We start from the raw sequence: 14,282 nt of genomic DNA, 5'->3' as shown, positions 1-14,282 counted from the left end.
CCAGCTGGATCTCATCTTCACTAGACACTGTTCCACCCATAGACATATACACTAAACTCCGCATTGACGTTGATTTTATTGGTGCCGGACGAAAAATGCGGCCACCATCTTGGTCCAGTACAGAGCTCCGCGAGTAAACTAGTGATGGGTCGGTCGCGAACGATACGGCTCTATGTTCCGGCTCTTTTAAGTGAAAGATGATAAATACATAGTTGTTAGCTGATAGATACAACTAAAACTGTTGGATGCTGCTGTTTTGCACTTTGTAATTTTTTATTTTATTTATTTATTATTTATGTTATTTGACTGTTATGGATAGTTCAAAGACAAAAATATTAGTTTCTACTTATCTTCTAGAGTTATCTCTTGATGCAGGGTTACTTTTACTGACTGACACTGCTGAGGAGAGCGGTTGTCACGTGACAGCGGTACCGGACCAATATGGCGGCCGTATTTTGCGCCGCTCAATCCATTACGAGTCATCTCGTGTTCATATCTATGGTTCCACCCCTAACCTGTCTGTCACTCCCCTCCATCTCTCTGACCACTATTTCATGTCCTACTCCCTCCCCATCCCCTCTTCCCCTGTAACTCCTCCTCAAACCCACATGGTTTACACCCGTAGCCATCTCCGCTCGGTCTCCCCTACTGACCTTTCCTCTGCCGTTACCTCAGCCCTCCCCGCCCCTGAATCCTTCTCTCTCCTACCCTCTGATACTGCCACTGATCTTCTCCTCTCTACTCTTTCCTCTTCTCTGGACAATCTCTGTCCCCTCACCTCCAGGACAGCACGCCCAACTCCACCTGCCCCATGGCTGTCGGACTCAGTGCGTACTGATAGACCGAGCCTGAGAATATCTGAGCGTAAATGGAGGAAAGGCAGACTCCCAGAGGACCTTCTTAATTTCCAATCTCTTCTTTCCACATTCTCCTCCTCCCTGTCTGCTGCTAAAGCTGCTTTCTTCCGCTCTAAAATTCTAACCTCTGCTTCCAATCCTAAAAAAACTCTTTGAAACCTTCTCTTCACTACTCCAGCCCCCACCTCCTACTCCCAACTCCTCCCTTCTCTCTGATGATTTCGCCAACTTCTTTGACAACAAAGTTAACAATATCAGATCCTCTTTCCCCCATCCCCCAGTCAACGCTCCATGCACCAACCTCACCTCCCCACCCTTTCTTCCCTCTCTGCTCCCCCCTCCTCTCCATGTCCCACCTTATGCCACTTTTCTCCCCTCTCCCCCAACAAGGTCCTCAACATTGTAACATCTAACTGCCCCACCACATGCTCCCTAGACCCTGTTCCCTCGACTCTCCTTCACTCTGTTGCACCCGAACTCCTTCCCTTCCTAACCCACCTCATCAATGCATCTCTTGTATCAGGATGCTGATACAAGAGGTTAGATTGTTTTCATCAATCTGTCTTTATGAATCGCTAGTTGTGCGTACATAGAGCGAGGGCTTGTTGTGGTTTTTCACATGCCTCTGTAATATGATCTTTAGAAACGTCTTTAGAAACGAAATAGCTTCCCCACTAGCTCCAGCACGCATACTCACAGCGCGCAGACTGGCTATTCTCCATTACGTCTGTAGGCTACACTCGCGGCTCAAATTCTCTACTCTACGATCGGCTTGTTGGTGCCTGGAATATTGTGTGCAATATGCCTGAATATTTATCAGATTTTGAGGATATAGAAGATGACTTAGAATATGATGGACGCCGATCGTAGCGTAGAGAATGTGAGCCGCGAGTGTAGCCTACAGACGGAGAATAGCCAGTTTGCACGCTGTGCGCTTGCGTGCTGGAGCAAGTGGGGAAGCTATTTCGTTTCTAAAGACGTTTCTAAAGATCATATTACAGAGGCATGTGAAAAACCACAACAAGCCCTCGCTCTATGCAAGCACAACTAGCGATTCATAAAGACAGATTGATGAAAACCGTTTCGCGGCAGAAAATAGATTTTCTAGAAGCTGCATTCTCAGTGCCCCGTCCGCCGCTATTACATGGATATAGGGTAATGTGGGGTAAAAGGCCCCCCTTAAGGAAGATGTCGATTTTATGATAAATTAAAATACATTTGGATATTAATTCATGTACACTTTGGTCATGATTATGCCAAAGTACTTATAAGAGTAATATGTTGGGACAGTAGATGCATTTTATGTTATAGTACAAAAACAAAAAAATTGTAAAGGGGGCCTATTACCCCACTCTTGGGGAAAAGGCCCCCCCCTCGGGGCAAAAGGCCCCTTTTAATTTGGCCCCCAAATTAAAAGGTACAGTGTGCAAACCCCCTACCATTGGTTAAAACTTGAACCAATAGCTTTTGATATTAGTAATGTTGTCATGTGACTACTTACAACAGGACAGTGTAACACCAACAGTGTAAAAATGGGTCTTGGAAAGTATGATAACATAAGGCGTCATTGGGCTGAAAAGGGTTCAATAATTATGTAATATTTTGTATCTAAAATCAGGAGGCAAAAAGTCTTGATTTAATCCACTTAAATAATGAATGCAAAGTAGCAAACGGGCCTCTGGGGCCTTTTGTCCCATCAGAGGGCGGGCCTTTTGCCCCAAAAACAGTCCCATGAAAAAAACGTCTCTTATTAAAAAACTATTATGATTTTTTTCTCTGAACAAGTGTATTATTTCTTCTAAGCCCTTCCTAATGACATAACAAAAATAAGTGAATAAGTCTAATTTCATTACATCATGTTAACAACTTTTTCAGGATGACCAAAAATAATATCAAATTACCTCAGAATTGTCCCAGTGGAATAATTTGACCTCGAAGTGATGGGACCTTAAAAGAGTGCATTGCGCAAGAGTAGCAGTAGCCAGGGAATGTGTTGAAAATAAATTGGGCACCATATGGTGGTTTTGTGGAGAAATACAGCCGGGAGCTCCTTTTACCCCGGGGGGCTTTTTACCCCTTACTACCCGACTTGGCTCGCGCTGGATTTTAAATTTCTTCTACAGGCCTCCGAATTACACCAAAGTTATCTCGGTGAGTCAAACGTCTTATAATATGCCGTAAATAAGGTCCAGGTTGTCAAAAACGAGCATTCTCCTTTAATCAAAGTGCTGGGTTGCACTTGCTTTGAAATCTTTTAAAATGCTTAGGCCTACTGTAGACAGAGACAAAAAAACAAACAAACAAAAACACCGAACATTTGCAGACAGATAGTCTACTGAACACGAGGCTTCCTACAGGCACAGATCTAAAATAAACGGAAAAGCATAAGATGGTGATTTTGTGACAGTTCATAACTAGACTACATAGCTTATTCATTCACAAATACAAAGTCACAAGGTTATCCGAGATTGTATAGATATCGCCCATAGCCCTACATGCCTTGTTATTACGATGCAAAGACAGACTTTTTTTCTTTTGCACTATTCAATATCACGTGATAGCGAGTTTCATACCGCGCAGCTGCACTGTACTTCAAACCAAGCACACCCTCCTGTACGCCTATGTCCTGTTTTGATTGCTCGGGGTGTTTGGCTTCCTCGACCCTACTATTTGTTTAACAGGTAAGAACCCCCATGTCTTGAGGCAGCGCAGAGGTACAGTAATAAGAGAATTATGGCAGTCCTCGCTTGCTCGTATTGTTGTTTAGGAGGGCCTAACTGATAGCGAGCCAATGACAACCCGAATCAGTCGTGAATTCCGGTTTATCCTAGGACTAAATATTGATATTATTGCAGTGGTCACGAGATATTCCGATTTCATCACGTTGAAGTAGCCGAAGTCAAAGTAGCCTAATGTTTTTTCAGCAACCAGCAACCCCGCCGGACAATAATTGTGAAAGATCTAGCCTAGTACGTGATTGTGTGTAGATGGTTGCCGAGTTGACCTAGTTTCCTTTGTTGCAGTGTGTCTCTGCCTGCTAATGATAATGGGATTTCGTTGAGAATTCAGTTAGAATGGCATTAATGTGTGTGTGTGTGTGTGTGTGTGTGTGTGTGTGTGTGTGTGTGTGTGTGTGTGCGTGTGTGTGTGCGTGCGTGCGTGCGTGTGTGGCTTGTAGCCTACTGATTGAGCCCTGTAGATTTTCGGGAATCCGTCTTGTGTGTTTAGGTGTCAGTGTGTTTGTGTCACTAGGCATTTGATCAGATTTTAGTGTAATGCAATTCTTATAGCCTTCATTGCAGATGCATTACCCATATGAGCTTCATGCTTGAACCTATTTAGGCCCTATAGATGTCTTTATATCATGTCAAACAAAACAAAAAAAGTCACTATTCTAGTGGTGGAGCATCTTGCATAGTTCACTTCCAAAATACACAAAGAATAAAATGAGAAAATAACTTCCTCAACGTTTTGAGTGAACAAATAATCTTTGAAGAACTTAACTTGCATTAACTTGTTCTGGTGTCTCTTGAACCAGAAACCTATAAACACAGTTATTAGTTTGTGGTCCAGGGTCCTATGATTTCTGTCAATTGAAGTTGAGCACCGTCCCTGGTTGGTTCTTCCTGGTTTGTTCTGGTTGTCTGTCTGTCTGTCTCTGGGGCTGCGCATGTATAGAAAGCATTACTCACAACATGGGCAGATAAATCCACTGAATTCGCCATTCAAATCATCACCTCTGGCATACACCAGAAACTGAAATGAACACATTTTCTTTCACTTTAAACCAGGTGGTTTAGAGTAAACTTTAAACCAGAAATCTGCCCCTTGGTATCACGGCTCTAGAGTTGACCATAGCACTGCATGATGGGAGCGTATCCTGCTGCGGAAGCAGAACTATCTTTTACCGGATAGCGTCCACCGAGAACAGCTGATCCAACAACTTTACAGGCGAAACCACACGTCTGGGGGTTGCTGGGGAACAGGGAAATGACCAAATGTCAACTAGCGGTCGACCCTACCCTCCTATGCCCGGCTGGCAGTGACCCTACCCTCCTACGCCCGGCTGGCAGTGACCCTACCCTCCTACGCCCGGCTGGCAGGGGCCCTACCCTCCTACGCCCGGCTGGCAGTGACCCTACCCTCCTACGCCCGGCTGGCAGTGGCTGTCATTGTACAGTAGTAAAGATATGGTCCGATTTTATGAAGAGGACGACCGGTTTATTAACGTTTAGGTCCCTCATGGGCAGATGAGATTCCTGCAAGAGACAGCAATCCCTATTATCTTCCATCCCTACAATATGATTGGGTGGAATAAAATGTGAAGTAGCATTACTCCATGGTGAGATTATAGTCACTGTGTTGAAGGCAAATGGAATTAACCCTGATACATTCAGCCTAGTTGCTGTAAGTGTGCTTTTTTCCTGATTTGTAAAATTTACTTTTCAAATGAAACATAGCACTATTTAGGCTAGATATAGTGTAGCGACACTAGTTTAAGGGACTTCTGTTTAGAGGGGTCAGCTGGTCTGTTCCGTGCTTTCTGCCAACCATGGGTGTGTGTGTAAGGTTGGTCTCGTGCGCGCCCATGGTTGGTTCGGTGGGGGGCAGGGGGTACTGGCCCTGCTTAGTTAATCATCGGTCTGTGTGTGAGATGTTCACTCTCTTACTGTGTGAACTTGATGACAGTTGGTTACTGGATCTGGGCTTTTATTTAGTTGAATAAACCATGCATTCGAGTGTTCAACTGTCGCCTCCCAGTTATTGAAGACGTTACATTGGTGTCAGAAGAAAAAAGAAATGGAGTTTGATTAGGGTTAGTGCAGTTTTCGTGCACATATTTCCATATCATAAGATTCCTTCATGTGTCACATCATGGTTATAACAGTGTCATGTCAGTCATATGCACACCCTTTCAAATAAAGTGTTACGCCCTGTTCTTCTTCAATGGTCTTCATGCACATGACAGTATTTACTTAGTATCTGGATTTGTTTGTTTCTCTCCCTTTAGTCATCAACGATGGCCCTCATCTCCTTGGAAGACCTTGAGGGATTGGACGATGAACAGATTGACGATGTCATCACTGACAACCCAGAGCCAATGGATGACGGGGAGCGGGAGAGGCTGTACAACCATTGGCAGGCAGTAGCTAGCACTCATCACGTGTCCGTCCCACCAGGTAACAGACTGTGTGATGATCCACAGCCACAATAAAGGTGGCTGGCTTGGCAACAGACAATTTGGAGCCAGTCACCCTCATCAGAATCAGAATCCGTTCATTTGCCAGGTAGTTTTTATACATACTAGGAATGCGGTTTGGTCAATGGTGCATAACACTGATGGAGACAACGTTAGACAGGATGCGGGGACGAGACAGGACAGTGCAAAGACAGGACAGTGAAATGAGCAGTGCAAAATACAAATAAAATATACAAAATGGGTTTAGATGATGAGTGTATATACAGTAAGTATACTAATCAAACTAGTTTCCATGTCAAAGTGGTGACGAAAGCAGGAAAGGTTAGCTAACTATACTACTCGTTAGGTAGAGGCGTTGACCTCATCAAACAGTTTTTTGGTTTGTGTGGCTGCCAGAGTGTGTCTGTGGGAATTTTTGCCCATTCATCCAGAAGAGCATTTTTGAGGTCAGATACTGATTAGAGATGGGCCGATCGATCGGTGGCCGATTCAAAACCGGCCGATTTGACTAAAATTAGCCCAATCTGCGATCGGCCGATCTGGCTTTAACTGGCCGGTTTCTGTGAGCCGATTCTATAGTTCTACGGTGGATTTCATGAAGACAAAATACAAGATGATGAAGTGTATTTCCTGGAGGGAGTGATACAGTCCTGAGAAGTAACCGTTCGCGCCGCACGTTGAGCGGAGAGCAGCAACGACAGCAGCAGCGCAGTTTTAGAGGTCGGTTCGGACCACTCCAGACCGTAGGCTATTGGAATACTGGCCAGTTATTTTTCCGCACATAAAATAGCCTACAGAAACGAACTATTATAGCCTACAACTACAGTAGCCTAATAGCCTACATTTGATTGTTGTTATATGCTATGTAAATTAGACATTAGGCCTATCATTGAAGAATAATAGGTAGCCTGCTGTTCTAAAGCCCAGTTCAGTCCAAAGATTCACAACAATAGGCAATAATAATTCTAATCCTATTCTATTCTCACTTATTGCATGTCGTTATGCGCGTCATGCTTTTCCTTATAATGTTGACACTGTGTGTTGCAATAGACTAGACTTTGGTTACTGTTGTTTACTTATGCTGTGCGGTATTGCTGGTATTCGCAAATAGAGGGGCGGCATAATTGTGTTTTGCCTAGAGCGGCAGAAATGCACGCGCTGGGCCTGCCCCTCGCTTGTCTCAGGGAGAGACGCAGGAGCACAGGTGTGTTGATTACTTACGAGCCACTGGTGCGCCGCTGCGCTCTCAGCACGCGTGCCAAGTGGAAGGAAGCGCGCACAGGCGAGCCGGGCGATGACGCTCCTAGACGGGGAAGCACCTCAGGGTGGCCGAACCACAACAAGATGCACATGAAAACCTGCTGGTTTGAACACACAACTATCAAAGATATATATATTTTATTTTCATTAAACAGTTCAAGTGAGTAAAATGAGGCACTAACAGTCCTATACAGTCCTATACACAGTCATACAGTCAACAGTCTTAACAGTCCTATACACAGTCATACAGTCAACAGTGTTAACAGTCCTATACACAGTCATAGTCATATTCAGTTACTTTCATCTGTACTATCCTGGGATTGCAGAATTTTAAATAAAAAAGCAAGAAAATGCAAAGTGATTGTTGTCAATTAATTCAAATTTAATTCAAAAAATCGGAAATCGGTATCGGCCAAAAAAAACAATCGGCCCATCTCTAATACTGATACCGTTGTTCATGTAGTGTATAATGATACGAATAACATTGCTGTGCAATATACTAATTATATAGATATCTAAACGAACTGAATACCTAGCTGAAGTTTTCAAAATTAATATTGAGCTTTTTGGTAGGCTATTAGGTTAGGCTACATACAGCAAGCAGCCATCAAATATCAGTGGTGACTGTATTGGACACATTGAAGCAAGGGGCATCATGTTAATGGTCACAACATGGCCTCTGTATCATAGATTTTTTCGGAGATGGTGGAACTGTAGCAGCTAGCTATAAAGTGAAACGTTAGGCCACTTAATGTATCTGATTTTATATTGATTTTTAATTTTTCGCTGTCCAATAACCTGCCAGTGCATTAACTTACTTGCATCAAGACATAATAATTTAACAGCTTCGATATCTAGCCAATTCTCTGAGCATTTACAGGGAATTCCATGTGGAGTTGGACACTCATGGACAGAAAATATAAGTGCGAGGGAAGATTGGTAAGATATTTGCCTGTGATTGGCTATCTAGCATTCTGTCAGTTGGTCTCAGATTCAAAAGCAAATGAAAAGAGAGCCCTGTCTTGAATAGAGGTCATTTTAGAAGACAATTCTGTCTTGGAATAGGTAGGCTAGATCATTCTAGAACAGGGGTCTCAAACTCAAATTGGCTTGGGGCCACTGCTGGTATCGTCAACTCATAGGAGGGCCAAGTCAACTTCAACTACTACTAACTATAAGAAAGTGCAATATTTCGGAAAATGTCATTTTTCATTTCCATAACTAGACTCACAACTCAGTCTCTAAATGTTGCAAGACTATTCCATAACTAACATTTTCATCATACAAATTCAAACCGGTTTCCATTCATTTTAATATATTTTAACAGTTAGTGCTGCAAATCTTTTTTCCTTACTTTTATTTGATCTTGAATAGCCTACATTTGTACTACCTACTATTCTGTTTTAACTGCAAGATGCATCACTACTGTAAGCCTGCCCTGGACCTGTAGCTAGCTACTTGCATTTATTAAAGTTCAGGTTTGTTTCCATTTCTTACCAGACACTTGAATACATGTGTAGGCTACTACTCTATTTCTGGCTAGACACTTATCTTGAAAGACTGAGACGTCAGCCCTCTCAACTGTGTGGCTCATTTTTTTCTCTCGTCTCCCGACACTCTCCATGTTTACTAGCCTAATGAATAGCTCATTATATTCCTTCAGAACGGCCACTTTGTTCTTGCATATCAGGCAGGTAGCATTTCCATTGAACTCTACAAAAAATACTACAATGTCCATCTTTCTTGAAACGGTCTGTGTTCCTAACGTTAGTTAATCATGAAAACAGCCTCTCGGTAGCTAGCTGCATTCCGTTCACAGTCGCGTGCGGATTGATTGCACCTGTGACTGCATCGTTCACCTTGCGCGCTGTGCACAATAACAGAATTTCGCCCCACAATTTGAATTTCGCATTGTAGGCCTGCCTGCCGGCGCCGTTTACAAGGAATTATTTTGCGGGCCGGATTACATTATATTTCTGACATCATGTCGCGGGCCGGATGGAGTGGTGTGGTGGGCCGCAAATGGCCCGCGGGCCGCGAGTTTGAGACCCCTGTTCTAGAAGATGATTCTGTCTTGAATAGGGAGATCATTCTAGAAGATGATTCTGTCTTGAATAAGGTCTCTGACAAACATTGAAACAACAGGAGCAGTTTTGTCTAATTTTGCTATAGTGGTATCAAAGAATCAAGGTTATTATAGTTAACGAAAACTAACCAAAAAATGAAAACTAGGTCCGAAAAAACATTTTAGTTAACTGAAATAAAAATAAAAACTATAACTAAAAAACTGTATTGTGTGTTTACAAAACTAACTAAAATAAACTACAATTATTGAGAAAATGTCCTTAGTTTTAGTCTTTTTCATTTCATACATAAGCCTACTATTTTGGGTGGATATGAAATCTATCCTCCATTTTTTTTTAGCTGTGTCCCTGCGCAGAAGTTACCTGACGTGCGCCAGATGGTTTGTTTCACACGGAGTGAAACAACATGAGCTTGTAAGATCAGGATGGTCTCACGAGGGTAGCGCAGAAGAAAAAAAAACATAAAACTAATAATGAAACTAATAAAAACTAAACTAAAACTAAGCATTTTCTAAAAATCTAAACTAAACTAGCAAACCTGCTTTAAAACTTATCAAAACTAAACTGAAATTGAAAACAAAAAGTTAAAACGATATAAAAATAAAAACTAATGAAAACAGCAAAACTATTACTAGGGCTGTGAGCAGCAGTGAGCGGGCCCTCGCACCCCACGCGTGTCGGGGTACGGCGCCATTAAAGGCTGTGCTATTTCGGTGTCCAGTACTGAGAGAAACTTCCTGTCACCAGTAGGTGGCGCTCTAAGAGTGACTCAATACCGATGCATAGATGTGTTCAGGACGGTACCTTGATGAAGCCTGAGAAATGTTGAGTAAATCCAATAATGTATGTAGGAGTTATGATGACTTCCTGCTTGACCTGTAGGTGGCGCTATAAGTATGACTCAATACTCACCTACAGATGTGTTCAGGACGCGACCTTCCTCAGCCCTGAGCAATTTGGAGTAAATCGTATAACGTATGTAGGAGTTATGAGGACTTCCTGTTTCACCAGTAGGTGGCGCTGTTAGTGTGACTCAATACCGACGCATAGATGTGTTCAGAATGCGACCTTCATGAATCGTCAGCAATTTGGTGCAAATCGGATAGTGTATGTAGGAGTTATGAGGACTTCCTGTTTCAGCAATAGGTGATGCTATAAGTATGACGCAATACTGACACATAGATGTGTTCAGGACAGAACCGTCATGAAGCGTGAGATATATCGGACAAATCGGATAATGTATGCAGGAGTTATGAGGACTTCCTGTTTCACCAATAGGTGGCGCTATAAGTATGACGCTATACTGTAACATAGATGTGTTCAGGACAGAACCGTCATGAAGCGTGAGATATATCGGACAAATCGGATAATGTGTGGAGGAGTTATGAGGACATCGTGTTTTATGGCGAAATGTCAAACTTTGGCAGGGCGCCACGGCAAGGGTGTTTGGTGAAAACTCAATTTTTTTGATAACTTTTGATCACAAAGGTCTTAAGATGAAGCTGACCGAATATGAAGTTGATCGGATGAAATCTGTAGGAGGAGTTCGTTGAAGTACGAGGCATGGAAATGGTAAAAACAAATCAAAATGGCAGACTTCCTGTTGCATGTTGGGTACAGCTCCAAGAGACATTTTAGTATGTCTCGATGAAATACATATGCCCTCCGAATTTCGTTCGTATACATCAAACTGAAAGGTGGGGCTCGCCATTTTAAATTTTCCAGGGGGCGCTCTTGAGCCATTTTGCCACGCCCATTTCCCTCACCCATGAATTATCTAATTTTTCACCGGGACTGACGTATCTGCAAAGTTTCATCCGTTTTCATCGATGTAAAGGCCGCCAAAAAGGCATTTGTTTTGGAAGAAGGAGAATAATAATAACTAGGGCTGCGAGCAGCATTGAGCGGGCCCTCGCACCCCACGCATGTCGGGGTGTGGCGCCGTTAAAGGCTGTGCTATTTCGGTGTCCAGTACTGAGAGATACTTCCTGTCACCAGAAGTTGGCGCTCTAAGCGTGACTCAATACAAACGCATAGATGAGTTCAGGACAGTACCTTGATGAAGCGTGAGAAATGTTGTGTAAATCGGACAATGTATGTAGGAGTTATGATGACTTCCTGTAAGCAGTAGGTGGCGCTATTAGTATGACTCAATGCTCACGCACAGATGTGTTCAGGATGCGACCTTCATCAACCCTGAGAAATTTGGAGTAAATCGGATAACGTATGTAGGAGTTATGAGGACTTCCTGTTTCACCAGTAGGAGGCGCTGTAAGTGTGACTCAATACCGACGCATAGAGGGGTTCAGAAGGTGACCTTCATGAAGCGTCAGCAATTTGGTGCAAATCGGATGATGTATGCAGGAGTTATGAGGACTTCCTGTTTCACCAATAGGTGGCGCTATAAGTATGACGCAATACTGACACATAGATGTGTTCAGGACAGAACCGTCATGAACCGTGAGATATATTGGACAAATTGGATAATGTATGGAGGAGTTATGAGGACTTCCTGTTTCACCAATAGGTGGCGCTATACGTATGACGCAATACTGACACATAGATGTGTTCAGGACAGAACCGTCATAAAGCGTGAGATATATCGGACAAATTGGATAATGTATGGAGGAGTTATGAGGACTTCCTGTTTCACCAATAGGTGGCGCTATAAGTATGACGCAATACTGACACATAGATGTGTTCAGAACAGAACCGTCATGAAGCGTGAGATATATCGGACAAATTGGATAATGTATGGAGGAGTTATGAGGACTTCGTGTTTTATGGCGAAATGTCAAACTTTGGCGGGGCGCCACGGCAAGGGTGTTTGGTGAAAACTCAATTTTATTGATAACTTTTGATCACAAAGATCTTAAGATGAAGCTGACCCGATATGAAGTTGATCGGATGAAATCTGTAGGAGGAGTTCGTCGAAGTACGAGGCATGGAAATGGTCAAAACAAGGACAAAATGGCACATTAAGAGCAAAATGGCGGACTTCCTGTTGCATGTTGGGTATAGCTCCAAGAGACATTTAAGTGTGGCTCGATGAAATACATATGCCCACCGAATTTCGTTCGCCTACATCAAACTGAAAGGTTGGGCTCGCCATTTTAATCTTTCCAGGGGGCGCTCTTGAGCCGTTTTGCCACGCCCATTTCCGTCACCCATGAATTATCAAATTTTTCACCGGGACTGAGGTATCTGCAAAGTTTCATCCGTTTTCATCGATGTTTAGGCCGCCAAAAAGGCATTTGTTTGGAGTAAAGAAGGAGAAGAATAATAATCCTTCGAGTTTCAATAGGGCCTCGCACAGCCAGTGCTCGGGCCCTAATTAAAGCTGCAAGCAGCGTTGTGGGGGCCAAGCTGACCACGCGAAAGATGAAGCAAATACGACGGATGTTTTGAAGGCTTTAGAGATAGTGTTTGTCGGACTGCAACTACACTGCAAACTTGATAAACACAGCAAACGTTATAACCACTGCAAACCTCAACCACTGCAAACTATGAAAATCATTCAGCTCAATAAAACAAGAAAAGTAGGCTGGTCTAATACTCAACACTCGTGGGCAGCGGATGAGAGCTAAAGTCTTTCCCACACCCGTGTGGCCAGCACGTTCGTGGAAATTCTGCCACACCTTCTCTTTCAAGGCTGTAGGGAGGACCAGCTGAAAGATGGAGTTTGCGGTGTTGGGGTCCCTCACACACTGATGCAAGACTCCCTCCCTCAGAGTCAGCCTCTTCCTCTCCTTGAGGATCTGCCAAGTGTCACGTTGCAGGGCGATCCTTTCTGTTGCACTGGGCGGTTTCCCTGTCTGCAAGGATAACAGCATGTGGCGAATCATGTCATCTTTTTGCTGGGCGTCCTTCCATTCTCCAGGGGGCCCGGCCCAGCTGCACTTCTTCTAGGTCAACTTGGACGGAGAGTTAAGCATTTCTGGGCATGGGTCTTCCACCCTGGTGAGAAAAGTCTTCAGGGCCAGGATCTCCTCCTCTTCACCATCCTCTCCTCCATCCACAGGTACACGAGATAGGGCATCAGCATTAACATTGGTTTTGTCAGGCTGGAACTTGATGTTGAAGTGGTAGTTGTAGAGTCTGGCTGCCCACTGTTGCTCCAAGCTTCTCAGGTTCACCTCCTGTAAGTTTGCGAGAATGTTGTTGTCAATGAATACTACAAAATGGGAGCCTAGAGTGGAATTTCTTGCTGCACCAGCGAAAGACGGCCTACCTTCTGATAGCAATGAAGGTAAACAGGAGTCTGGCCAGTGTTCTTCACTTCTTCACTTGTACCTTCCCATTCAGACAAACTAGACTCCATTGAATCTTCAAAACCTTCCCCTACTCCACAGAAGTCTACACCCACTCACTGCATTTCCTTTACCCACTTTGACTATTTGTACACGGCCATGAACATGGCAAACAATACGCAACCAAGTTCCGTCTGCTGCATTTTACACAAGAGGAGCGCATTATTGTACTATATGTTATTGTCTGTACTGTATGTGCTTGTGTCTATGTAATTGTGTCTATTGTATGTTATGTTCTCTGCTGTACTGTATGTCTGTGATTGTCTACTGTATGTGCTTCCGTCTGATTTTCTCTACTGTATGCAATTGTCTATGTGATTATCTTTACTGTATGAGCTTGTCTATGTGGTTGTCTCTACTGTATGTGCTTGTCTGGATAATCGTCTCTACAACAAAACCCATGAATATGATGTACCGTACTGTAAGATGCCTCCCCCACATGGCAAACATTTGTAATACACACATATTACTTACTCTAAACAATAGGCACACGAGTCCCTGGTCTGTGAGCCAAATTTCACAACTTTTAACTGGCAGGAGCGACCGACAATGATTCTGTTGTCTGCCATTG

At 43.4% G+C, this 14,282-nt stretch overlaps 1 protein-coding gene across 2 annotated transcripts in view; it reads left to right on the top strand.

Annotated features, from left to right (window-relative positions):
• The first annotated feature begins 2,947 nt into the window (after window positions 1–2,947).
• The window catches only part of soul4 (heme-binding protein soul4), a 176,637-nt gene continuing 165,302 nt past the window's right edge, over window positions 2,948–14,282 (top strand). Inside the window, exons 1-2 of one of the 2 annotated variants that reach the window (XM_084441181.1) lie at window positions 2,948–3,008; window positions 5,869–6,037. In XM_084441181.1, coding sequence (XP_084297307.1) covers window positions 5,878–6,037 — 160 coding nt within the window. In that variant the 5' untranslated portion in view covers window positions 2,948–3,008; window positions 5,869–5,877. Of the gene's footprint in view, window positions 3,009–3,473; window positions 3,539–5,868; window positions 6,038–14,282 lie in introns of those variants that run through there. The other variant, XM_084441180.1, reaches the window with a different exon arrangement.

This window comes from Borostomias antarcticus, assembly GCF_949987555.1.
Source record: "Borostomias antarcticus genome assembly, chromosome: 7".
Classification (NCBI taxonomy): Eukaryota; Metazoa; Chordata; class Actinopteri; order Stomiiformes; family Stomiidae; genus Borostomias; species Borostomias antarcticus.
The sequence above is the reverse complement of the archived record's forward strand: the minus strand, read 5'-3'. Positions and strand labels throughout refer to the sequence as shown.